A 27,775-nucleotide genomic window follows, 5' to 3' on the forward strand; every position below is an offset into this window, starting at 1 on the left:
TCTGGCGGATATGCGTTTGAAATGAAGAAAGAGACTCCGAAAAAAAATTTTAAAAAGGAAGGGCAACATGATTGAGGTGATCCTTATCGAAAATGATCAACGCGTACGTACAGTTCATCTGAAGCAACAGTTGGAATCGAGTGATAGAGCGAGGTAAATCTAAAAAGTAAAAATTTTACTTTTCTTTAACAGGAAACAATGATATTATTAGCATTTTTCAAAGCACGCTATTATTTTAATATTAGTTGTTGCCAATAACTAAAATCTAGAAAAGCCTTACCTATCAATTGACATAGTTAGCTGATCTAAGGTCTCATACAAAGTGTAACGTCATAAATCGGTTTTTGTAGTTATGGAAGTGTACGTGTTTCCTTTTTTTCTCTTTTGCTGCTGTTGTGTATTATTTTTCTTATTTATTTTAATTATTTCTGTTCTATTGGCTATTTTTTTGTTTTGTCTTTTCCCGATAAACCCTGGGCCATACAAATTAACAATGTATAATAATAAGTTACGTTTAATAAAAAATGATTTGATTTGATTTGATTTTAGTTACGTTCAGAATTATTATTAAATAGTTTATTACATAGTGTTTACGACTTTGAGTATATTTTTTGCTTCTAAAACATTTTATAGGTTTCATAAAAAGAAAGCCCTAATCAAGTACTTTTCCATCGATAAGATATCTAAGGTAAATGTACTTGCTCGGAGCTACGACGCTGTTACAAGAAGAACACAGAATGCAATACAACACAATTCTTTGAAATTAGCTCAGTGGAGCGAGTCTTCGACAGTTGAATATCTTTGAAAGTCTCAGATTTTACATGTAAGTAACTGTTTAAGATATTTCATACTTCGACCCCAACGGATAAGAAAAGTAGTAGACAGCCCTTGACAGCAGTCGCAATCTGTGCTGGCCAAGTTCACATACATGTAGGACGGAAAAATGGCAAATAGGAGATTGTTACGTTATCAGCTTTTGCATCGCCATATTTTCGGTCGAGTGTTACACCAGCCGCGCTTACGTCTTCTACGGCTCTGGACGAAAATTATTTAAGCGACCATGTCAATACGCAAATTTTAAAACTAATATGGCCAAGAAATACCAATTTAAAATAACTGAAACTAGGTGGGTATAAAATTTATGTTTCTAAAATATTTTTTGTGAAAATTAAAACCAAGCTGTGGTTCGGCCGGTAGTTCTGACGGATACAGCACATTCTAACGTATTTTTAGTAAAACCGGGATATGATTGAAAAAGTGATTGGACGCTTCTAGAATAACGGTAACAAGTGGGGCCACGCCGTTCCAAAAATATCTATTTCACATGAGCGGACATTGCAAAGTATGGGACGAACCTTAATAACAATAATCGAGTTAGTGCCATATTTTACGCACTTAAAATGTTTCTGAAAGTTTTTCCTAGAATGACCTCGAGTTTGTAAAAATAATTTGCGCAAAATTGATTATTTTATTTTACTTTTAGCGGGGATACCCGGTATTTTCCGAGCAAATATGCCTATTTGTATTATAAGCTATAATAACCCAATATAACCAACTGGTTAATGACAATATAAATCAATTATACGTTTATTACACAGCCTAGTGTCTAAAGAGAAGGGTGTAACCCTTCAGGTTCACTTCCCCCACTTACTTACTTTTTTAATTTTTTTAGTGTTTTATTTACTTTTGTTATTACGTTTTCCCCGCACTCTCGACCCTCTAAATTTACGGTTTTTGTTAAGTATTCTTAAAGCCCCCTACATCAAATATCTTAGAATTCCGAGCTCTATTTAATGAAACTAATCCCAGTGTTAAATTTAATTTAATGATAAACTAAAAACTTAAATAACTTTTGAACCATACATACAAATTAACTATTGTTTATAAGCCTTATAGAACTCGATCAAACCCCACGATAAAATATAAAATTAGAATAATTAATTAAACTAATTTAATAGTTGTTTAAAGCATGACTGATACTTCATGGTATTTTTGATTTTATTAAAAACAGTTAAAATTTTACATGTTTCCGAAGCTTTTGGGTTCGAGACCCCTCGTCAAGCGGTATTTTGAAAAATGAATAATTTTACAGATTGAATTAGAAATTGTGGAGTTTTCGAAACAGAGATTAACATTTCTCATACAATAAGTTTTTTTTATGATTTAATTTTTAGGTCTCCCCAATTTTTAATACAAATTTTACCCTTGTCTAAATTTAATTCTCCCATATTTTTAATTGCTACTGCCTCTTTAAAATCTCTTTTAAAATAATGTTGTTCTTTAAAAACAATATCACCGTTATCAAAATCCATATTATGCCCATTTGTCGCCCATATATGGTTTGCAATTCCGTTATATTTGTCAACCATTTTCATACATTTTTATGTTCATCCTTTCTTATTTTAAACTTTCTTTTAGTTTGGCCTATGTAAGATTTTTTACATTCGCAAGTTAATTTATATATAATACCGGTTTCGTTATTTTTATCTATTTTAGGTTTATTCTTTATAAGGATTGACTGTATTTTTCTGATTTTTTACTTTTTAAATTTATATTTAATTTTTTAATTGTCTATTTGTTTTTTTTCTGTTATTCCTTTTACATATGGGAGGATTAGCATGTTTTCATAATTTTTAGGTATTTTAGGTTGTTTTATTATGTGTGAATTAAAGATATCATCGATTAGATGTTTTGGGTATGCACATTTTTCTAATTGTTTTGAATATATTTCTTTATCTTTTATGGGGTTATCTGATATTGTTTCAATTTTGTGTTTTAGACTTTTTAGAATGCTTAATTTTATGATATTTGGGTGGGATGACTTGTAATTTAAATAATTTTTAGAGTGTGTAGGTTTTTGATATATCGAAAGTTGGAAATAATTTTTTCTATTTTAATTTTTATGTCGAAGAAAGAAAGGGTTTGGTTTATTTCTGATTCATTTGTGAATTGTATGTTTTTTGCTATTTCAGTTAATTTTTCAATCAATAGAGATTTCTTTTTTAAACATAATATGTCATCCATAAATCTATACCAAAATTGATTGTTATTTATGATATCTGGGTGGTTTATAATTTGGATTTCGACCTTTTCCATAAATAGATTGGCAATAAAGCCTGAAAGTGGGTTTCCCATTGCTAAGCCTTCCTTTTGTTTGTAAAATTGTCCATTAAAATTAAAAAATGTATTCTTTAGGCATATTTCACTAAGTTTTAAAATAGTATCTATGTTTAATGTGGTTCTGGCTTTTAATGACATGTCTTCTTCTAGTTCTTTCTTCAATATAATAAGAGCTTTATCCACTGGTACTTTCGTATATAAACTTTTTACATCCAAGCTGCATAAATCCAAATCTTCATTTATAGAACACTCTTTCAATTTCATAACTAAGTCGTATGAATTTTTTAAATTATGTCCGTTATGTCCTACTAGAGGTTTTATTATTTTACTAACATTTTTGCAGTGGCATATGTTGCGCTATTTATGGATGATACGATCGGTCTTAAATGTCTGTTTTCCTTGTGAAGTTTTATTAAGCCATACACGAATGGGATTTTTATATTATCGGAATAATATTTGATTCTCGCTTTCTTCTCTATTTCTCCATTTCCAACTGCTTTATTTACGATATTTTTTATTTTTCTGTCAATTGCGTCTGATAAATCACCTTTAATTTTTTCATATTCCGGGAGAATTAACATGTTATTCATTTTATTCATGTAATCAGTTTTATCCATAACGACTATTTTTCCGCCTTTATCTGCTTTTACAAAAATAACGAAACCGGTATTATATATAAATTAACTTGCGAATGTAAAAAATCTTACATAGGCCAAACTAAAAGAAAGTTTAAAATAAGAAAGGATGAACATAAAAAATGTATAAAAATGGGTGACAAATATAACGGAATTGCAAACCATATATGGGCGACAAAAGGGCATAATATGGATTTTGATAACGGTGATATTGTTTTTAAAGAACAACATTATTTTAAAAGAGATTTTAAAGAGGCAGTAGCAATTAAAAATATGGGAGAATTAAATTTAGACAAGAGTAATGTAATGTTCTGTCCTTTACTTTATATCCTGTTCTTTGAAAGATCTATCCTTCGATATGATAATCTGTTCCCAGAGGAGAGCAGACGCTTAATTGTTTAATGATCAAAGTATGGTACGCCCGTAACCGCATGGCGAATGTTTGTAATTAGAGTAAATATTAAATATTATGTTTTGATTAAATTAACCGTCTTTTAACATATTTATAATACACTACAATGGCGACGGGCCGGTTTTCGACTCACGGGAGGAAGACAGCGTAACTATTCAGTGCATTTAGTTTTCTATTTATCAATCTCTAGTCGCTCTAGTCAAGGAAATCGACCGAGGCTTCTCATTCGTTAAACGTTTACCGTGCAAATCTGTACATCACCTTCGCTTTGTTGTTTACAATGGCTCTGTCATTGCCTGCCGTTGTTCCTTTTGATATACGATCTGACCCAGAGAATTTGAATGCTGCTTGGAAGAAGTGGTGCAATAAATTTGAAAACAATCTCATCGCGTCTGGAGTTAAAGACTCAATCCGCCAAAAATCATTATTACTTCATTGTGTTGGTGAGTCCGTACAAGATATTTTTTACGCATTAAAAGGAAACGACGAAGCCAAGGATTACGCAGACGCGAAAACTCTTCTCTCGACCTATTTTACTCCTAAACAAAATGTGGATTATGAAATTTTTAAATTTCGCGAGGCAACACAGAATCAGGGTGAATCTATTGATGAGTATCACTTCCGATTACGATCTCTGTCAACTTACTGTGATTTTATTGACGTTGATCTCGAAATAAAGCGTCATATTGTACAAACCTCTACATCTAAGCACTTGAGAAGAAAAGCATTGCAAAATCCTACACTTGACCTTGAAATGCTATTACAGAAAGCGCGCCTTATGGAAATGTCGGAGTCTCACGCCGTCTCTATCGAAAAGTCTAGTAAATCACCAATCTCTAAGACTACGGAATCTGCATTCTTCGTTCGTAAGGCAAACAAGTCGTCACGTAATTTTAACACTTATCACTCACCAACTGCTCAGAATCAACAGACAAAAAACCACAGTAACAAATGTGGACTTTGTGGAGGTTTCTACGCAAACCCTTCGAATCAGGTGTGCCCAGCTAAAGGCAAGACCTGCCATAACTGTGGTAAAGCTAATCATTTCATAAGTGTATGCCGTTCATCTCCCGCATCTGGTAATAACACAAAACCGGCCAAATCTAGGAAGCCCTCCAACAGAGTACACTCGCTTCAATCAGATCGAAACACCAATCAGTCGAAAGATAAGAAACCATCAGAAGATTCCGAATTTATTTTTACTCTATTGAACCAAGGTGACTCGGACGAACTTGTGTCTAATCCATGCTCATTGCCTCATCTGAATATCAAAATAGGAACCACTCCTGTTACCCTAGTTTTGGATACGGGGGCAAGTTTAAACATCCTGAATCACGCAACCTACAAGTTGCTTGCCACGAAACCGAAACTGGAACCAACGAACCTGAAAATCTATCCATATGGCTCTAACTCACCTTTACAACTCATGGGTCAAATTCGAACAGAAATTTCAACTGATAACGACAAAACCTTTGCCATTTTCTACATTGTCAAGGCCCAGAAGGAAGTATCGCCATCTATCCTTGGCTACAGTACGTCACGTGAACTGAAACTGATTTCAAGACCGCCTACAACTGTTAATCTTCTAACGCGTAACGATGTTATCACTAAATACCCAAAGTTGTTCCAGGGCATCGGTAAACTTAAGAACGTTACAGTTAAGTTGTCCATTGACGAAACAGTTCGACCAGTAGCTAAATCACACAGGCGAATACCGTTTCATCTACGTGAATCTTTGGAAGAGGAACTTGATCAGCTGGCTAAAGATGATATCATCGAACCAGTAACGGGTCCCACACCTTGGGTCTCCCCAGTTGTTCTTGTTGTTAAAGACGAAGGATCCACCAACGCACCAACAACCCACCGCAAGAAAAAGGTTCGGCTTTGTATTGACATGCGGCAACCTAACACCGCTATAATACGTGAACGACAAGTAACACCGACCATAGATGACATCATTCACCAACTAAATGGATCTACGGTATTTTGTAAGTTGGACTTAAACAAGGGCTACCATCAAATAGAATTAAACGAAGCCTCAAGACCTATCACAACCTTTAGTACCCACAAAGGTTTATACCGGTATAAGCGACTGAGCTTCGGTATAAGCTCTGCAGCTGAGATTTTTCAACACATTATTCGATGTTTGATACAAGACATTGATCAGACTTTAAATGTATCTGACGACTTGCTAGTCTTTGGAAAGACTCAGACTGAACATGATGTGGCTTTGGAAAAGGTGTTACGCCGCCTTGAAGAAAATAACATAACCCTAAACATCTCGAAGTGTGAATTCAGTCAAACCGAATTAGAATTCTATGGACATATATTTTCTAGCGCAGGTGTAAGAGTACATCCCTCAAAGATCGAAGCTTTACAATCTATTGAAACACCGAAAACACCTGATGAGATAAGAAGCATAATTGGTCTCGCCACGTACTGTGCAAGATTTATACCCCACTTTTCAGATGTCACAGAGCCGTTGAGGGCTCTGACCAAAAAGAACGCATCATGGCTGTGGACTAAGGCTCAAGACGACGCAATTGCCTCACTAAAGAAACACCTTGCTCAGGAGACAGTTTTGTCGTATTTTGACCCGCAAAAGGAAACTGTGCTTTATGTTGATGCCAGCCCAACGGGACTGGGCTGTATTTTGTCTCAAATTGACAAGAACGATCAGCATTCAGTAATATCCATAGGTAGTAAAGCCCTGACCGATGTGGAATCTAGGTATTCTCAAACTGAGCGAGAAGCCTTGGCAGTTGTATGGTCGTGCGAACATTATCACTTATACTTATATGGAGCGCCGTTCAAGGTTATCACTGATCATCAACCCCTGTTAACCCTTCTTGGTAATCCAAAAGCCAAAACATCGGCTAGAATTGAACGTTGGAACCTAAGACTAGCGCCTTATGCCATGACTCTCGAGTACCAGCCGGGAAAACAGAATCCTGCTGACTACCTGTCTCCACATCCGATAAAATCGAAACGAAGTGAATGTTTGTCAAGTGCGACTGAAAACCAAGTCAACATGTTTCTTCACCATGCTATTCCTCGAGCTATCACCTATGACGAAGTAGTGAAAGAGTCAAAAGAAGACTCCACAACTCAATACGCAATCAAATGCTTGATCGAAAACCGCTGGAACACAAACCTTTCACACGAAGAAATTGACTGGGAAACTGTTAAACTTTTCAAGCACGTTCGAAATGAGTTAACCGTTTATGACAATGTAATCCTAAAAGGTCACAGGATTTATGTACCCAAGACGCTTCAACAACGGGTTATCTCCATCGCCCACGAAGGTCATTTAGGTTTGGTTAAAACCAAACAACTGCTCCGAACCAAAGTTTGGTTCCCTAAAATGGACTCCATGGTTGCTCAAGTTGTGCAATCTTGTCTTCCTTGTTTAGCGGTCACACCACAATTCACTAAGGAACCACTCCAAATGACGCCTCTACCTGAAGGTCATTGGACTAACCTGGCGGTAGATCATTTGGGCCCATTCAAAAATGGTCATTACCTGTTGGTCATAATGGATGAGTTCTCCAGATTTCCGGTAGCCGAAGTGGTATCCTCAACCTCGCTCGACGTTAATGTCAAAGCTTTTGACCATATTTTTTCGCTATTTGGTCTACCGAAAGTTTTGAAATCTGATAATGGTCCGCCATTCAATTCGCATGGGCTTGCGGAATATTTATCAACTTTAGACATAACTCATCGGAAAGTTACGCCGATTTGGCCTCAAGCCAATGGTAACGCTGAACGCTTCATGGCGTCCCTAAACAAGTCGCTTCGTATATCCGAAGTCAATGGTACGCGTTGGCAAAATCAACTTAAAATCTTTCTCTCGACTTATCGCCTCACACCTCATAGTACCACAGGTGTACCTCCATCCGAACTCCTGTTTGGTCGACCAATCAGAGGGAAACTGCCTTCGTTCAACAACAAGGAACCATTGACTGCGCCTTCAGCCGCCTCATTGAAAGAGAGAGACATTGCCGCTAAAGCCAAGATGCGAGAGTACCATGATAAAAATAAAAATGTCAAACATTGTGATCTTCATGTCGGAGATAAAGTACTGGTAAAGATGTCACGTACCCACAAACTATCTCCTCATTTTATCCCACAACCGTACAGTATCACTTCAATCAATGGATCAGCTGTCACAGCTGAACGGAATGGACATGAAGTTACTCGCAACTCGTCATTTTATAAACGCATTCCTCAAATACCAGATTCCTCGAAGTCTCAGATCACCGCACAAGCTCAGAATTCAATTGCTAAAGAACGAGAACTTCAAGACGTGACCCAAGATGTTCCACCAGCGGAAACGCCTCAAGTGGTTCAAACGCCAGTTCGTTACAATCTGCGATCTCAACATATTAAACCAAAGAGACTGATAGAAGAGATTTAATTAACCAAGTTTTTTTATTTTTTCTTAAAGAAAAGAGGGATGTAATGTTCTGTCCTTTACTTTATATCCTGTTCTTTGAATGATCTATCCTTCGATATGATAATCTGTTCCCAGAGGAGAGCAGACGCTTAATTGTTTAATGACCAAAGTATGGTACGCCCGTAACCACATGGATTTATAATACACTACAGGTAAAATTTGTATTAAAAATTGGGGAGACCTAAAAATTAAATCATTAAAAAAACTTATTGTATGAGAAATGTTAATTTCTGTTTCGAAAATTCCACAATTTATAATTCAATCTGTAAAATTATTCAGTTTTCAAAATACCGCTTGACGAGGGGTCTCGAACCCAAAAGCTTCGGAAACATGTAAATTTTAACTGTTTTTAATAAAATCAAAAATACCATGAAGTACAGTCATGCTTTAAACAACTATTAAATTAATATTTTAAACCATGGTAAATAAAATTTTTAACTTATACGATTATATTCAGGACAGTCGTGACGTGTCCCTATTCTACAGACTAAAAGATTGTGGAACAAAATTGATAAAATTTTGCAACCAATTAACTTTTCTCTACAAATGTCGTAATAATGCCGTTATCCCGAAAACCTTCCATGTTAAAACAAAGCTCACCTCGTCAAAAATAAAAAAATGCCAAGAACGTTTACAACAAATGATCCTTCAACAAGGAATGAAAGATATCAGAAACAAGAAAAATCAATTATCCTGTGAGTACAATTTGCTAAAAGAAGAATTATATACGTAAATAGATTTCCAGACTGCAGAATTCCTTATCTTCAATATAGATAAACAAAATAAAATGTTAAATCAGTCATTAAAAGAAACTTACAAAAAGAAAATTAATAATTTAATAAATAATAATATTAATGAAAAATCAAAACACATCCCCAAGATGAATTTAGACGCTGTAGTTAATATTTCAAACCGTGAGTTATCAAAAAATGAGAAAATATTATTATCAAAAGGATTTAACTTCGCACCAGCACAGAAAAATATGAACCTCATAGACATCTGCGCTGAAACCGAAAATCAACTGAAAAAATTACCCATAACCGAAGAATTAAAACAAGACGTTAGAAACATAATAAAAATAAATTATGGACATACTCCAAAATCAGAAAATTTAACAAAACCAGAACAATATGCATTAAAAACACTGAATAAAGATATAAATATAAAAATTGTAAAAGCAGATAAAGGCGGAAAAATAGTCGTTATGGATAAAACTGATTACATGAATAAAATGAATAACATGTTAATTCTCCCGGAATATGAAAAAATTAAAGGTGATTTATCAGACGCAATTGACAGAAAAATAAAAAATATCGTAAATAAAGCAGTTGGAAATGGAGAAATAGAGAAGAAAGCGAGAATCAAATATTATTCCGATAATATAAAAATCCCATTCGTGTATGGCTTAATAAAACTTCACAAGGAAAACAGACATTTAAGACTGATCGTATCATCCATAAATAGCGCAACATATGCCACTGCAAAAATGTTAGTAAAATAATAAAACCTCTAGTAGGACATAACGGACATAATTTAAAAAATTCATACGACTTAGTTATGAAATTGAAAGAGTGTTCTATAAATGAAGATTTGGATTTATGCAGCTTGGATGTAAAAAGTTTATATACGAAAGTACCAGTGGATAAAGCTCTTATTATATTGAAGAAAGAACTAGAAGAAGACATGTCATTAAAAGCCAGAACCACATTAAACATAGATACTATTTTAAAACTTAGTGAAATATGCCTAAAGAATACATTTTTTAATTTTAATGGACAATTTTACAAACAAAAGGAAGGCTTAGCAATGGGAAACCCACTTTCAGGCTTTATTGCCAATCTATTTATGGAAAAGGTCGAAATCCAAATTATAAACCACCCAGATATCATAAATAACAATCAATTTTGGTATAGATTTATGGATGACATATTATGTTTAAAAAATAAATCTCTATTGATTGAAAAATTAACTGAAATGGCAAAAAACATACAATTCACAAATGAATCAGAAATAAACCAAACCCTTTCTTTCTTAGACATAAAAATTAAAATAGAAAAAAATGATTTCCAACTTTCGATATATCAAAAACCTACACACTCTAAAGATTATTTAAATTACAAGTCATCCCACCCAAATATCATAAAATAAGCATTCTAAAAAGTCTAAAACACAAAATTGAAACAATATCAGATAACCCCATAAAATATAAAGAAATATATTCAAAACAATTAGAAAAATGTGCATACCCAAAAAATCTAATCGATGATATCTTTAATTCACACATAATAAAACAACCTAAAATACCTAAAAATTATGAAAACATGCTAATCCTCCCATATGTAAAAGGAATAACAGAAAAAAAACAAATAGACAATTAAAAAGTAAAAAATCAGAAAGAATACAGTCAATCCTTATAAAGAATAAACCTAAAATAGATAAAAATAACGAAACCGGTATTATATATAAATTAACTTGCGAATGTAAAAAATCTTACATAGGCCAAACTAAAAGAAAGTTTAAAATAAGAAAGGATGAACATAAAAAATGTATGAAAATGGTTGACAAATATAACGGAATTGCAAACCATATATGGGCGACAAAAGGGCATAATATGGATATTGTTTTTAAAGAACAACATTATTTTAAAAGAGATTTTAAAGAGGCAGTAGCAATTAAAAATATGGGAGAATTAAATTTAGACAAGGGTAAAATTTGTATTAAAAATTGGGGAGACCTAAAAATTAAATCATAAAAAAAAACTTATTGTATGAGAAATGTTAATCTCTGTTTCGAAAACTCCACAATTTCTAATTCAATCTGTAAAATTATTCAGTTTTCAGAATACCGCTTGACGAGGGGTCTCGAACCCAAAAGCTTCGGAAACATGTAAAATTTTAACTGTTTTTAATAAAATCAAAAATACCATGAAGTATCAGTCATGCTTTAAACAACTATTAAATTAATATTTTACACCCTGGTAAATAAAATTTTTTAACTTATACGAATTAATTAAACCATTCTCTCAATATATATTATAAACTAAATCCCTGCCTTCGGCAACGTTAATATTAATCCCTCGCTAATGAAAGTGTTTTTCTCTCGATCACAAGACCGTGTTGCAATACATTTCGAGCCGTCCACACCCAGGTTTTCCCAAAAACTTTCCGAACTAGACCAGTAAAATCACCTCAGCTCACAGTGATCCCATGAAGTCATTTCAAGTCCACAAGCTTCATATTAACTATCAGGTAGCAAAATCCCAAGACGTTTTCAAAGGTTGCCGATATAGGGTCGCGAGGGCGCCTGGACATTTCCTCTTGGAGACAAAAAGAAGGTTACCTCGAGACTTCCTGGCATCCCCCCCCCCGCAACCCCGAGCGACCTTTCGTGGATCAGACGACGTCATCAGTACCATCATAGGACACGAGTCTTAGGTGTACCAATGACCCACGTAAGAAGGGAGGTCACTAATTACTTTTGTTTCAACTCCGCCTACAATCCTTGGAACAAAACCAAGAGACAGAGCCCCAAAAAGACAGAACGGGACAGAACGGTACAGAACGGTAGAGAACTCTGCTTTTGGCAGAACTCGACAGAACTCAAGTTGTACCAGGAAGGAAGTCCACCTACATTACCCGGAAAAACCATGTCAAAATAAATATAAAATAATGTGCGATGAAGTCGCGCTTAAATATTAATTAACCCTCAATGCAAACCACATGATCGGAACAACCCTCAGTGATTGCCTAGATGACCCACAGCCAGGACATTCCGATCGGAAGAACATAAGCCAAGCAGTAATAGGTCTGAGAAGCGTAATGCCCTCAACACCCTCGAATCACCTGTTGATCACCCAATATCTAGCCTTTCCGAGAGAAGACCGCCAGATGACCGAGACCGATTCCCTAGCCTAGCCGGATATTTCAGACTGAAACCCGAAGTACCTAGGCCCCCGTCAGCTTATGAAGTAAAAGAATATAGGAAGAAACCCGCAATCCGGCCGCCAAACCGTAGACGAGTAGATAAAGAGAAATACAGAAAAGTGTGAATAAAGAAACGCGTAAACAAGCAGCCCCAAAGACGTCCCGTTCTGTGAAGTGCGTGTGTCGGGCATCTTACGTAAACCGAGGAACGAGAAAACCCGTAAACGGAGAGACGACAACGTAGCGGAGGATAACAAAACCAAGTGATGAGTATAATTTCCATCATAACCCCCCCCCCCCCCCCCCCCATTGTAGAGTACCCAGGGTTGAAATACGAAGTAGCCAGTGCAAAGAAGAGAAAAAGTCTTGATAAGAAAGCTTAATCCCTCGCTATTGTCCGTGAAAAGGATTTAAGACAGGTCCCCTCGAGGTTGAGAGTTCATTCTGCCTCTTGTATTTATACAGTTCAGATTACTTTTTCCGTTCGCGTTGTGCCCTCGCTGTTGCCATTTTTTTGAGTTAATTATTGTCATTGTTTAATTGTAGAATCTTTAATTGTAGTATTTATTATTATTTAGTGTAAGTGTATATTAATTTCTGTACCCTCCGTCCTTCGAGCCCAAGATGCCCGAGAGTAGGGACACCGGAACCGATCCCATAGAAAATAGTAAGAGATAGTTTCATTAACAAATTTAAGGTCAAGAGTGTATTTTTAGATTTAAGTTCCCCCTTGTATGTTTGACAAGCTAAAAGAACCATAGAAGAGATGGCCTAACCATCACTAGAAGCAAAGTAAGATTATCCCCTCAGTTCCCCCCGCAATTTTGTTAATTTGTTTTGTATTTTAGTGTTATTTTATAAATTTGAGTGTTAAATAAAGATTTTGTGATTGATAAACGACAAAGGGTTTCCATTCTGAATTCGAATCTCCCCTCCTTTATTTTTTTATTTCCCCTGTATGTAACCCCCTCTCTCAGATTTAATTAACTCCGCGATAAGGCCACGACTAGCATTTTGTCGCCATCTTCCCCCGCCTTGGTGAATTAATATCTTTGAGCAAGGGCTAGGAATATTTCTGTGAACTATCAATCATCACGATTCAGTAAATTTCCTTAAAAACCTTACAAGGGCTTTTAAAAACAATTGCAATAATATAAGCTTTACTCGTGTGTATGCCTAAATAATTAAGACTTAGAACAAAGTGTAGTACTTGTATAAAGTGGATGTTCCTAATTATTAAATTAATTCAATAAGTTAATTTTTTTGCCGACCGTTACCGTCGAAAACCACATGGTACCATGTGATAATATACCAAATGTTGTCGACCTAACTGTAGAATATAGTTATACATCTTTACTCAAACCCTATAACTCCTTTTGAAATAGTTCTACTGATGACGTTAGTATTTCAATACTAATAAGTTATTAAAACGGTCTAATTAAATATGCAAATAATACCATTGCCACCTTCTTCCTCAATATTTTTTTCTGATAAAACCACAGATTTTGCAGGCAAATTCTTCATCTTTTCGGTCATCTTCGTCCTTAATTTTATGCCCATTATTAAATAACGCGATTCTCAATTTTATTAAAATAAAGTAATAGACGTTAAAGGGCCACACCGACGTTAGTTTCTGTCACAAGCCTCCTAAAAAATGCAAGAATATGATCGTCCAGAGGTGGTTTCACGACGGGCGAAAATTTCGAAAAGACTACTACTAAATTTTCACGTTGATTATTACAAACGTTGGTGTCGCCGGGCTCTTTAACACTGGTTAAGAACACCATTAAAATCGCTGAACCTAAATTATAAACACAGAATACTCGTTTAACAGGTAAGCCCAAGGGCGTATTTAAGTTGAGGGGGGGGGGGTTGGCGGCTCAAACTCCCCCCCCCCGAAATGTTGATGACCAGGAGCCTTCGTGAGCATCCCCCCGAAATTAAATCCTGGATACGTTCTTGGGTAAGCCCCTTTGCTTTTGCAGTTCATGTTGAAGCAAGTCACGTGACCAACGCTAAACTGATAAATTAACGTGTAAGAAACTTTAAATAAGGTCTCGTTGTTCGTCGTTAAATCTAAAATTGGCAATTATTCCGATAATTAAAATGTGTTCACAAAAATGGCACCTTCTACGTTCGCTTTCCTTTCCGGATTCATCCACCCTTAGAGGTAGTTTTTTATGTGCAAAGATGACGTGTTTCACAACTTTAAAACTACCCTCAACCGACGCACTGCTTGCAAAGGGATTTTTATCATCAATAAAAGGTGTCATAACTGCTGTCCATAATGGGATCAAGCGCGCTAAGCGAAGTAAATCCACTACTATTTTAGCTTCAAATTGTTGGTTTCCCGTATCACCTTCGTCATTCAAAAGTCCTTTGCGACATTCTTCGACGAGGGTATCCATCCATCCATTTCTCAAAACTCCCTGTTCCAATACTAGTATCGTCATCAGAACCTTCCCGTCGGTCTGCATTATCTCGAAAATCACCGTCAAGGTTTTCCGTTACCGAACTCTAAACAAAGTGGATATCCTCGCTTAACCCCGTTGTTACTCGTCTTACTAGCCATTCCTTTCTAGTTTTTCAAATAGTTGGTTCTGAATCCTCGGAATTTTCCCCTTGGGTTTCGGAAAGTGCAACCGTGATTACTGCTTTGATTAGGTTTCTCCTATCGTTTAAGTCACAACTCTGCAGCATTTGACCCATATTCCTCATATAGAACTCCTTCGTTCGCCTAATTTTATTTCTTAAACTTGGCCAGTCGGAAATAAGCTTAATAGTGTGCGCCTAAGGTGGTGCCTTGGGTATTAGCCTATTATTATAATTTTTATTATTACATCTGACGAAACAAGTCGGTAATTTGGTATCCTTTTTCTTTAAAACGATAAGGTTGAAGCACCTGGTTAAATAATCAGCTAGAGAGGTGGCATCGCTCAATGACCTGCCAACTGCCGATAGTAACGCCAAGGACATGTCAGTTATGACAGTCTTCCGTGCAACTCCTCCAGTTCGCAGCTACGTATTTAACCAATAGGATAAAACATCTGAATTGTGAGATTCTAACAACATCTGTACCACTGACAAGGAGACTACCCGAGGTGGTTATCACCGATTTTGTTGAAACTCGGGGGTTAGGTAGACCTTATGGTAGTATGAAAATCGCCAAAGGGAAAAGTTGCAATGGGCTTTAGTTTTCCCATGGCAACCGAAAATGTTTTTGATCTCTCAAAACAAAAAAATCTCCATTTAAAAAAGCATGGGATTTTCAAAACATACCCAAAAAGATTAATTTGACCTATTTTGGGTAAAATTGATAAATTTTGGTTAAAATTTTACAAAATTTGGGTAACCTAGAAAATCCCATGCTTTTTTAAATGGAGCGGTCAAAAACATTTTGGGTTGCCATAGGAAAACTAAAGCCCATTGCAACTTTTCCCTTTGCGAATTTTCATATTACCATAAGGTCTACCTAATCCGCGAGTTTCAACAAAATCGGTGATAACCACCTCGGGTAGTCTCCTTGTGAGTACTGCTTATGGGTACATGGGTCCCTAACCACTCCTTGGTATAAAAAAATGTAGGAGGATTTCTCTCCGGAAGGCCACTGAAGTTGCTTAACGACACTTCCGGTGGCATCGACTGCTAATCGAGATTGGTTCATCAAACACTATTTCTGGTACACGTGTTTCTGTGACGATGACCAAAAAACACTTTAAAAGGATGAAATTTTTTTTTTGAAAGAGATTCCTTTGGTGGTATGCCATTTGAAGCTAATGCACGCGCACACGATTCACATTTACAAGTTAGAGAATCGATGGATTTTAAATAACATGAATCCGCAAAGGAATTTTAAAGTAGGTGGGATGGTGGAGTGATTAGCGCTTTCGTATCGCAGCTTGTGGCACTGGGTGAAAACTCGGAACAACTCTTTCTGCGTAGAGTTTGCAAGTTCTCTCCCCACCGGTTAAAGGGGTTTTCGCCTGAGCTCTTCGGTTTCCCCTTCCATAAAAACTTGTAGAGGTTAACGGTTATAGTTAGTGTATAGCACTGTTGGCTCGCGTGGCAGAAAGGGCTTGCCACCACCCTCCTACGCATTGTAACCCAGCCACCTAAAAGTAGCTTGATCACTTAGGCTTAAGGTGGTGCCTTAGGTATTAGCCTTACTGAGTTTTCTGCTCTGGCATTAGACCAATTCAAGATTTGACATAACTTGCACCTTATTTTGGCACGAACGTTGGCACTGTCTTCAAGTATCAATAAAGAGCACTGTTCTGTGTATAACCTTTTCACAAAGTCTTCTTTGGGTTTCGCTCCACTACAAATGATCATTTCGTATAAGGTTTTAAGAATTTTTGGGTGTCTTCGACTGCATAAAAATGGAGTGGAATTTGTTTCAACTTTGACAAGTCTGGTGGTGGAAATCTTATGAACATTTCAATGTCGTTCCGCTTGAACGGATAATTGGCTTCGTGAATTACAAGTTGTTTCGAAGGGTAATATATATCATCTGTCTGTTATTCGTGATAAACCAAAGCAACTTGCAATTTAACTTCATTTTTAATAACGATTCCATTGATTTTTTGGTAAAAGAACTCTATCAACAGCATCTTCATTTATTTTAAATTCATCAACGCTTGTGGAAATGACTTCATCATTCCTAATCGAAAGATGTTGCACGTCTGTGTCCTTGTTATTAAAGTCATTAGTATTATCAATCACGTCAAAACTGGCGCAGTTGATCAGTAGTTCCGGCAGTAGGTGTACCTTGCCGGAACGCGAAAGACATGCTAGAAATCTAAAGGAAAATAATATGGTTTTTAATTTTAAATGAGCTTAGTAGGTTAGTTAAACAGATTTTGTTTTCACTGTATTACTTCTATGAAACCACGAGCCTCTCATCTGGTGTTATGGCTATTCTCATTCGAGTGTCTTTCTTTTTAATTATATTACCAAGTATTTGGTCAAACTGTTTGGCTGACATTCGAAAGAGCCTAGATGTAAATTTTAAAAGTTTAATTCTATTAACGATTAAATATATATTTTGTTTCACCAAGGCTTACTTAAAATAGCTTTCTCTCTCTCCAAACCTCATTTCCTGAACTTTCTAAAAATATCTTTGAATGATTTTTTTTTCTTAAATCTGTCATAAATTAGCAAATAAAGTTAAGACGCAAACAAGGGATTAAATATTAAAAATGCTCAGCTTTATGTTAAATCAGTTTTTGTAAATTTCATCAGTAGTAAACTTGGGAAACGTTTCAGAGTAGACGTTTAGTCATTAAATGAAACTACCCATTTTGGACAATGTTTTTAAAATCCAGGCGGGTTTGTTCATTAAATTATTAAATATTTCAACAAATTTTAAAATATTCGGATACACGTTAGTTTTTTATCGAGAAGGTATTAAAATGATAATCGTAATTTTTCAAACCAAATGGTCAAGGTAATATTCGACCCTTCGTTGTAAATATATTTTGACCAATTTTTTAGAATTATTCCGGCTGCCAAATCTTAGAAACAGTTAACTTGAGTACATTATATACTCAGATTAACCCAAAGAGCACTACCATTAAATATTGACAGACTTATCCGAAACCCTTTGTATTTTGGGTTAATTGGTGTCTTTTTCCTCACCCAAGTAATATTTTGTTAAGATAGGCTTTATATGGATAAGCAGCACTTTCGGGGTCCAAATGTGGCTACAGACTTTGCGGCTAGCGTGGCTTGGTAACTAATAAAACATTAGTTAAAGTTATTTTTAAACATTGAAGGCCTTGATTCGACTGAGCCCTAAAATGTTTTCCTCGAATATCGATTTTCATTCCAGATGGATTCCTCATCTTCTCACACTGTAGGCCAAGAAATCAACAGCTTCGAGAAAGGCAGATCGTCTCAAGTTGAAAAATCGGTAAAATCAAAAATCATGCTTTTTGGGAGAACTTATTAAAGGTGGTGTTTCTTATAATAAAATTGGTAATAGACGGTTAAAAGTTAGTCACCTTCTGTTTTTTTGTTTGAAACGTATACAGAATTATTCTACAAATACGCCAGCTTACAATTAGTAAATAGTCGAGCTAAGTATTCGAAAATACGTCAGCTAAGGATAACTTACAACTATTAAATAAGTTGAGTTAGAAGAAGAAACCACCTATGGACTGTGAGAAGGATGATAAAATACGCAAAAAAGTAGATTAGTCCATAATTAAAAAGGGATTATATAGCTAAATTTGAAGAAATTAAAAAACCTACTACTAACTCGTACCCAATAGGTCTTAGGGATAATATAGCTAAATCCTAAATTATGGACTAATCTACTTTTTCGCGTATTTTATCATCCTTCTCACAGTCCATAGGTGGTTTCTTCTTCTAACTTAACTTATCGTATATTCTATTCTCCACCACACTCCCCCCTTTTCGGCTTTCCGTTGCTATATGCAACGCGTTTTGAAATTTTTAATGTTTAGGCTTAGTTTCTCCTTTAGATTTGACAGTCGCCAGCCAGATTTCCCGCACGGTACTGATGAGTTCTAAATAGAACGAAACCGGTCTACCGTTGGAATTTCTGGCTATTTTATTTAATTTTAATTTAGTTTATTACTCGAAGATCTATTTGATCCGAGTTTCGCGTTTTTTTTCTCGAAGACCTATTGGGTACGAGTTAGTAGTAAGTTTTTTAATTTCTTCAAATTAGTTTAGGATTTAGCTATATTATCCCTTTTAATTATGGACTAATCTACTTGTTCGCGTATTTTATTAAATAAGTTGGCTTACTATTTGTTAATACGACAGCTTAGAATTAGCAAACAAGCAGCGTTTCCATGCATCTGGCTAATTTGAAATCGCCCATTTTGTAAACCGAAAGCAAAGAAAGACAATGCAATAAAACGATATTTAAACCCAACTTCCGAATATCTCTGACACATTATTTCGCTAAACCTTTACAATATAAAATTTCGAAAACCTATATAGGCCCTTAACTCTCTTTCTTTCTACATATATATCGGAGTCTATGGTCTTAAATTTGGTTATTGATTCATCCCGCCCTCTCGAAAACCAAACAGGGCCCAAGAAATCACTTTCTTTCTCATTTGATCTGCTACAAAATTAACAAGCATTTTAATTTAAGTCGAGTATTTTTAGAAGTAACTCTTACGCATTATTATTATTTTATTTAAATTTCAGAATAAGACTGTTACTAAATTTGGAAATTCTACGAAACTCAAAAGTAAGTTAAGATTTTTAGTCATTTATAGACGTTATAGTGAATCTTCATAAATCATTATGTAAGCCTATCGTTTTGGTCACTTAACACTCTGAATTATTTTGAATTACTAAAAATTGTTAGTTGGGGATAAAATTATCTAACTTTGATTTTATTTATTTTAACTAAAAGAAATTGCTTTCCAAGTTAAAATTGCCTCTTGTTTGGGCGGTTCCCGATTTTAGAAATAATTTCGTTTTGTGTGCGCCTTTACATATTTTAGTAATATAAGTGCTATAGCAACTGGCCCGGGTACCCTAAATTGGCAAAAATAGGAACTAAATGTAATAAATTCTAACTAATCTTAAAAAAATCTTACATCTCCTATTTTATGTATATGACCCGACTTGGCTTGATTTAAAATTTATGGTTATCAGAAGGAAAAGTGACAAACTAATATTTTTTATCTGACTTCTGGTGCTACGAAATACATATTTTCGTTTGTTTAAGATTAAATATTCGATCATCTTATATATAATTAATTAATTTCAGAACACGCAACATTTTTACACTTGCTTTTTTCTACAGGTTCACTCTATGTTTTCGGCGCTTTGTTGATCGTCCTGTTCGGTCTTATTTTCGTTGATACGTCCAAATATTCCAACTATATTTCGTCAAATAACGTAAGAAACTCAAATGAAGAAAACCTAAGAAATTCCAATCAAAAAAACTTACGAAACTTGGATTAAGTAATCATAAACGCAAAATTGGATTAAGTAATATATTCAATTTAAAGAAATAGCGAAGAAAGGAACGTTATCTAGTGACGAAGGGTTACAGCATGAACTAACAACACATAAGGACGATTTCCAGAGCAAATTTTGCGGCTTGTGATCGTTAAATATGCGCTCTGGATGCGTTTCTAGGCATTACCGACAAACTGAGTGAAGGGGATGAAATCGTTGGAAATGGAAAGAACAAAGTTGTTAAATGTGTGAAACATTTGTCCCCTTAGTCCATGCCTTAATTAAGCTTCCGCGATTCAAGTTATTTCATGGAGTAATTATTTTAAATAATTAATTTTTCGTCCCATACATTTGAAGCTTTGTTATCAATATCTCCGGAAAAAAGAAGAGTGAAAATGATGAATTAAGTGACTCTGATTATTGTTAGTGAATGTTTAAACCATTGTTTAGTTCGCTTTATAAAGTTTGTATATTTTACATTTATTTTACCCATAGCAGTGTTATAAAAGGCCATCTTAAAGCTTAGGTAACATTGATTTAAAGTATAATAAACTGATCTTGTCTTAGTTAATTATATTATAACTTAATTTTAAAGAAAGCCAGCCTTAAAAAACCGTTAGAACTCGACTATTTGTCTCGACTTAAAAAAATATATTTTTGCCGCAGAAAGATGGCGCTACCTTTAGTCGAGGAGGGGTAAAAAGGGGGTCGACTTTTAACGGAACTCTGACGAGCCTTTCAAAAGAAGATTTCTGCCTGCGAACCGTCCTTACGTTTTGCTAGTCCATGGTTGAAGGTAGAAAAGCATTTCTCCAATACAACAACGTTGTCGAAACTGACAGCGGTGTGTCCCCAGTACACATTTATGGCTTAATTTAATTCTTAATAAGACCTAGTTATTTAAAAATTCCGGCTTAATTTAAATAACCTTTATATTTCGATGAGTTTTGTGTAATTTGGTCGAATAAATAATTATTTAAAACGAGAAAAAACCCACAATATTAAAAAAATAATTAGCTTTATTTCCTTTAACTCAGATATCCGGGTTTTCTATGATTTTCTTCTCAAAGAAATGTTTTTAAATATTCCATGTGATTGGAATTTCTTCGCATTGCCATATTTTAAAGAAAGTGCTTAAAATGGAAATAACGTCGTATTCAAATACTAGTCTAGAAATTGGCTCCATATTTTTTTTCATTTAGCGGAAATAAAGTTTACTACTAGGAAGAATATTTTATTTATACCTTTACAACAAGGACTGTTTGAGGTTTAGTCCAAGGGTTACTTCGTTTTCAATTCATTAAACATAAAAGAGTAAAATGAGTCAAAAATTAATTATTTGAACTTTATTAATACTCTAATGGCTCAAAATAAATGAAGTCCCATTTAAGTCGTATTACAAAATTAAATTTTTAGTCGAATTAAGAAAAGATGGTTATGTAATGTGTTTTACCCAACCCACTGGCAGAAATGTTATTAAACATTAATAGGGTCACCATGATAGGTGTATTTTGAATCCTGTTGCTCAAATGTGGGTCTTTTTCAGACTGATCCATCATCTCCTCGTTTTAAAGAACGAGATAAGCTTAACATTAGTATTGAAGGATCGATGGAGGTTAAAAATTCGGTAAATATTTAAATAATAGTTGATTATAAAAAAATGTGTTAAAGTTCACTTATTTTCCCTAACATTAAAAGTTAATTTAAAATTGTGTCAATCTGATAGAACATTCAAATTCCCAAATTAAGCTGGATTTTTAATAATAATAATATTAAATTTCCCGTTGATTAAAAACTATCCAGAGTTGACACTCTTTTTTATAAATCATGAGTTATTCATTTTAAGAAAATGCAAGAATGTATTTTTTGCAGTAAGGGAGATTGCGAGGGGCTAACCACTCTCTGAAAATCTGTACACCGATTACATAAATATGAAAATTAGTACAGCCTTTGGCAGTGCTAAATCTGTACTCATTTACGTAATCATTTTAGTGCAGTCAAAGCTGCAGGCTTGTACACCGATTACGGGGAGTGATCAGCCCCTCGGGAGAATGAATTTGTAGAGATGATTAAGGGACATAATGGTTTAATTTATCCCTGGCAACGACCCTAATCGAGTTTATGACAGATGGTTATGGAACCAATGAAATAATCGGCTCATTTGATTTGGCTTCGGGCAAATGAGCTAGCTCTTCTTTGGTAGAAACGACAAAAATCGTTTCATAAAATGCATTCTTAATTTTATCTTATAATATAATGAACATTAACACTGATTGGCAAGCTCTACCTTCATTTTCTATTAATATTTATAAATGCAACTATTAGTAATATTTTCAGATAATTGGTGGTGAAGGGAACAAGGTAACGGTAAGTTAATATCCAGATTTAGATATTTAAGGTATTTAACTCCGCATTTTGTTTAATTTTACCCTTTACGGTCTTGTCTAGGTGAACACATTCTTTGAGGACACCACAAAAATGAAATGTGAGTGGGACCTTATTTTAACATCTCAAGCCCAAATTACCCATGTGGGGGTAAAGTTCGGTATTTTAATAAATTAGTCCAGAAATATTTCAAAACCTTTCTATAAAGATGAAGTTTTGGGAGTAACGACAAATACCTAGTGTTGGCTTTTTGGGGGTTGAAAGGTGCATTTAATCCCATTTCTTCTTAAAAGAAAATTTTGAACGGTGCCCTGTCTTCAGCGCATTCAGACTGCAGCTCTGCATTAAAATGCCACTTTCACGAAGAGAGAGTTCATTGTATCGTTGGTTGAAAATACTTCGACATTAGCAAAATATTAAGCAAATTAACAATGTATTTCGTAAAGAGGTCATCAAACATGCGCATCGATAGTTTCTAATGTAACTTGTTTCTAAAATAGCTTCTCGGTGTGGCAAAAAAATTATGTTGGTGGTTGAGCATAAATATGGAGGTTTAAAAACCTTTAAGGATAAGAGATGACTCACGAATAACAAACGGAGTACCCGAGGTGGTAATTGCCGATTTTGTTCAAAGTCGGGCCTAATGTAGATCTATACGATATATGAAATTTCCCAAAAGGAGATGTAGATTAACCCATCTGTTTTGAAATGGCAACTGAAAATGATTTGACTACTTAAAATAAAAATATCCATTTAAAAAAGCATAGGATTTTCTCGGTTTCAAATTCAAATTTACATTTTTTTTTAAATAACGAAACGGATTATTAAGGTGTACTGATAAAATCCCATGCTTTTCTAAATGCTGAATTTTTTGTTTGATAAATATCATCCATTCATATTTGAAAAAGGTAAACTCGAAAATATATAGGAATTTTTCTAAAATTTGGCCTGTATTATGGGACCTCATTTTATTGAGCAATTACAGTAAGAACGGGTTAAAAAAATAAAAACTTAAACATTTACAGCTTCCTTTACATGGTCCGATTTGAGCGATAAGAAACAAAAGCAACTGCTGTCGAAACCATTGGTGGTTCTACAAGGAAAGAGTCATAACAAGATCAGTCTAGCGAGTATTTTGGGAAATGTAATTGAAGAAGACATTGAAGGCCTCATCGACGACTACGTCCTGTATAAACTCAAGGAAGACATTGACGTTATCTTAGGAGAAAATCTAACCGGATTGGGAGAAACGGAGGCCTATTTCATTCCACGCAACTTTATTAGTCTGGAAACTCTTCGAATTCAAGAAAATACCGAAAAGAGTCTCGTCGAACTCATTGAAGGGATGAGACGTGGGGAAACGACCATCATTTCCGACGAAGCGGGATCCGGAAAATCCACAATCCTGAGAAAGCTAGCGCAGGAGATGAAAAATTTGTATCCAAATCGTTGGGTTATCTTCGTCAATTTGATCAGTTACTCCACGGTCTTCGAAAAGTATCTAAAACTGGAATTCAAACATTCCTCTGATGCGGTAGATTTCTTCGTCTCCGAAATGTATAGTTCAAAACTAAATGAAAACCTCGATAAAAAAATGTTGAAGTGGTGCTTGGAGAAAAGTGGAGGTGTTGTCCTGCTCTTCGACGGCTTCGACGAAATCAGCCCAAAGTACGATAGCGTTGTCAAAGGACTTTTAAAAGGTTTAAAAAACAGTCGCGTTCAGAATTTGATCTTAACAACGAGGCCCTATGCGACCGGGGATTTAGTTGAAATATTAAAGGCATGGCGCTATCAAATGAGAAAGTTCAATGACGAAGAAAAACTAAAATTTATCGTAAATTTTTGGCTTCAGGATTCCACTTTAAACGAAGAGACTAAACTTGAGACTAAAGCAAAGCGTCTGATTCAAATGTTCTCGAAATCAATTCAAGATAAAGAGCGTCATTTTATGGGAATTCCTCTTCAATGTCGTATACTGGCAGAAGTCTACAAAAATAATTTAAATTATTCCGCGGAATGGGAGACAATATCCTTATACGAATTGTACCAACAATTCACAAGTATGAAATTTCAAGAAGAAGAAACTAAGTACCAGAGCACGACGAGTACAAGTGGCACCGAGAATAACGCGCTCACGAAAGAACCCGTCCAAATTTACCATTGGGAATCAGCCTTCAGTTTGCTGTACGCAATAGACATGGCTCAGAGGTTTAAAAACGATCAACCCAAGAAAGAAACTAAAGAGATTTTGCTGAAGAAGGTAGAGAGAGTGGGCATCATGACGGTCACTGGCCATAGACCGGTTTTTATACATCGCACATTTGCCGAGTTCTTCGTTGCGGAGTTTTTCATTGAACGCATAGAAAAAGAAGATTTTTTGGATATACTGAGATTTTTTTTAAGTTATATTTTGGATACCTCTGAATCGACAAACGTGGTTAAAATATTTTTGGAAAGTGGTTTGGCGACTCAAAAGATTGAAGCTTCGAAATTTCAACTTGTTCAAAGCTCAATTCTGAAAGCTTGGCGCCGTGATCCACGTTCTATATTTACAGTTTTTGAAGTATATTACATCATTGGAAGATCATTGCCTGGCGGACCCTTAACAAATAGCCCCGCATTGTTTGGTTTTCTTTTGAATTGTTTTATAATTGACGGAAACATGCCTATCGCATTGTATCCTCTGGTTACAGATTTCGCAAAACTATCATTATTCAACGAAGTATTTTTCAGTTTCCTTTCGTCGTGCCACAAAACCATTCAAGATATTATTTTGACGCAAATAGAATGCCATAGAAATTTTCATTTGATAGATAAAAACCATTTTATGTTGTCAGCTTTGGCATTTAAAGGTATGACAGTGTCGAACGAATCGTTGCTAGCAAAAAAGAATTTGCGTGAAGAATTCTTTAATGCTTCCGCCGATGGAGACGTTGAACGCTTGAGAAAATTGCTGCAAGAAGCCGGTGATAACGAAACTCGATTTTGGCTCCTAAACACTAACAATCTGGGTAAAAAGGGGTTCTCTGTTTCAGCTCTAGCTTGCGCGATAACTAATAAAAGAGAAGCGACGCTGAAATTTCTTTTAGACAGAGGAGCACCAGTAAACTTACAAATCGAGTTTGATCACGACCCTCCACTATTTACAGCCATTCGAACCGGCAGCTTCGGGTGCTTCAAAATCCTTCTCGATAAGAAAGCCAACATAGACCTAGAGTACCATTATCAAACGCCACTGTCGTATGCGTGTAAATATAACAGAACTAAACTGGTCAGTTATCTCATAGATCTGAGGTGCGAAAGAAATGATCCAAAGGCCTGGTATGAAGCAGTCAACTCTGGAAATACAGAGATTGTTCTTCTTTTATTACAACGAGGATTCAATGTCAATCAACGAGACCATGAAAATAAAACACCGCTTCACTATGCAGCAGCGATCTGGCAACGGGATAATCAGGAATCCTACAACTTTATCCAAAATATAATTGCAATTCTTTTGTCTCATGGTGCTGACATTGACAGCGTGGATGACTATGGACGAACGGCCCTACACATTGCAGCTATGGACGGAACGCTTCCGGCAGTCGAGATACTTCTTGACCACGGAGCGAATTTGGATGTAGAAGATTATTTGGATCAAACGGCTCTGCATTGTGCTGCGAAATATGATCAGGCTGAATCATTGTTTATTTTGTTGGAAAACAGTGCAAATATTGAAGCTGTTAATAACTACAAAAACGAAAATTTAAATACGGCCGCAAACAAAGGTCACACTAAAATGGTTTCCATTTTGTTGGAAAAAGGTTCGAAAACCGAGGCTGAACTTTTAGAAACTTTTTTGCATCTAGCCATCCTGAAAGGTGATATTAAATCAGCCTCTATTTTGTTGAAAAAGGGTGCGTATATCGAAGCGAAAGATAAGAAACATCGAACAGCATTACACAAAGCGGCTACTAGTTCATATTGTGATAAGGAAATGATACGGCTTTTGTTGGAGCACGGGGCGGATTTTGGTGCCAGGAATGAAGACGGGAACACTCCATTGCAGCTTGCAGTCATTGAATGGGACAGTATATTTGAGGACCTGTACTTTTCTTCATTTGAAACTGGGGCTGTCTCTAACCGACAAGCAACTTTTACCCTAGAAGAAGCTTTTTCGCTTTTCACTAAAGACGAAATATCCACAGCGTTGTTGGAAGATTTAGAGCGACATCAAGAAAAATTCGAAAAGTCAAGCAGAAGCAGCTTAGCCAATAAAATTTTAGTCTTAATGGAGAAAGAAGACCAGATTCGAATAAAATTCAAAGACGAAGAACTCCACTTTTCGCTGCAATAAATAATGTACATAAAGTTGGTGTATTTTGTGTCGCATTTTCTTTGCGTTTTCAAATTGAGTTACAATTTGCATTTTTTTAAATGAAGGTCTTGAATCTCTAATTTGATATTTTATTAGGACAATTCCGATGGAATGCCTGCCCCAAATACACCAACTATCCTTTTTAGAATAAATATACTTCGATCACTGCCAACACAACTAACACCATCTTTGTTGAATGTTGTCTACGATTTAGCAACCAATTTAGTTTTGAAGAATGCATGGCAAATATAAAATTTTGCTTTCGATGTCACTCCGTTTAAATCTGATTATTAAAATGAAGGGATTAAACTTTTTTTAAATTAACTTATTTTCGTTAAATAATTTTTTTCTTTTTATTCTGCATCATACTTTTACCGACAATTATTAATTGGACAACCTTTTATAAAAAAATGTTTATGAAATTAGAATCTGCTGTTTTCACTGTTTGAAGATTTGAAATGATTAAATTTTGATAAAAATTTTGATCCTGCTTATTTACTTATTTATTTTTAATTTATTATTCAAATTATTATCAAG

General features: G+C 35.2%; 1 protein-coding gene across 2 annotated transcripts; it reads left to right on the forward strand.

Annotated features, from left to right (window-relative positions):
- Positions 1-27,643, forward strand: LOC149954641 (uncharacterized). Of its 2 annotated transcripts, none has more exons than XM_090165296.1 (9): positions 1-166; positions 634-823; positions 18,377-18,457; positions 19,732-19,774; positions 20,339-20,433; positions 22,043-22,123; positions 22,834-22,863; positions 22,945-22,981; positions 23,907-27,643. In XM_090165296.1, the coding sequence occupies exons 3-9, from the start codon at positions 18,377-18,379 to the stop codon at positions 27,215-27,217; spliced, it is 3,678 nt and encodes a 1,225-aa protein (XP_090021422.1). In that variant the 5' UTR covers positions 1-166; positions 634-823; the 3' UTR covers positions 27,218-27,643. The 2 variants fall into 2 exon arrangements, with proteins under 2 accessions (XP_090021422.1, XP_090021423.1); XM_090165297.1 differs by having other exon boundaries at positions 1-153.
- The last annotated feature ends 132 nt before the right edge of the window (positions 27,644-27,775 follow it).

Source organism: Leiobunum rupestre, chromosome 2 (genome assembly GCF_980474605.1).
Source record: "Leiobunum rupestre chromosome 2, qqLeiRupe1.1.hap1, whole genome shotgun sequence".
Lineage (NCBI taxonomy): Eukaryota > Metazoa > Arthropoda > Arachnida > Opiliones > Sclerosomatidae > Leiobunum > Leiobunum rupestre.

What these genes read in the sequence shown, in the direction of transcription:
- LOC149954641 (XM_090165296.1), top strand. Translation starts at nt 18,377, where the DNA reads ATGGATTCCTCATCTTCTCACACTGTAGGCCAAGAAATCAACAGCTTC. An exon ending in AAATTCTACGAAACTCAAAA is followed by an intron (nt 19,775 to 20,338) that starts GTAAGTTAAGAT and finishes TTTTTTCTACAG; the next exon opens with GTTCACTCTATGTTTTCGGC. An exon ending in GGACACCACAAAAATGAAAT is followed by an intron (nt 22,982 to 23,906) that starts GTGAGTGGGACC and finishes AAACATTTACAG; the next exon opens with CTTCCTTTACATGGTCCGAT.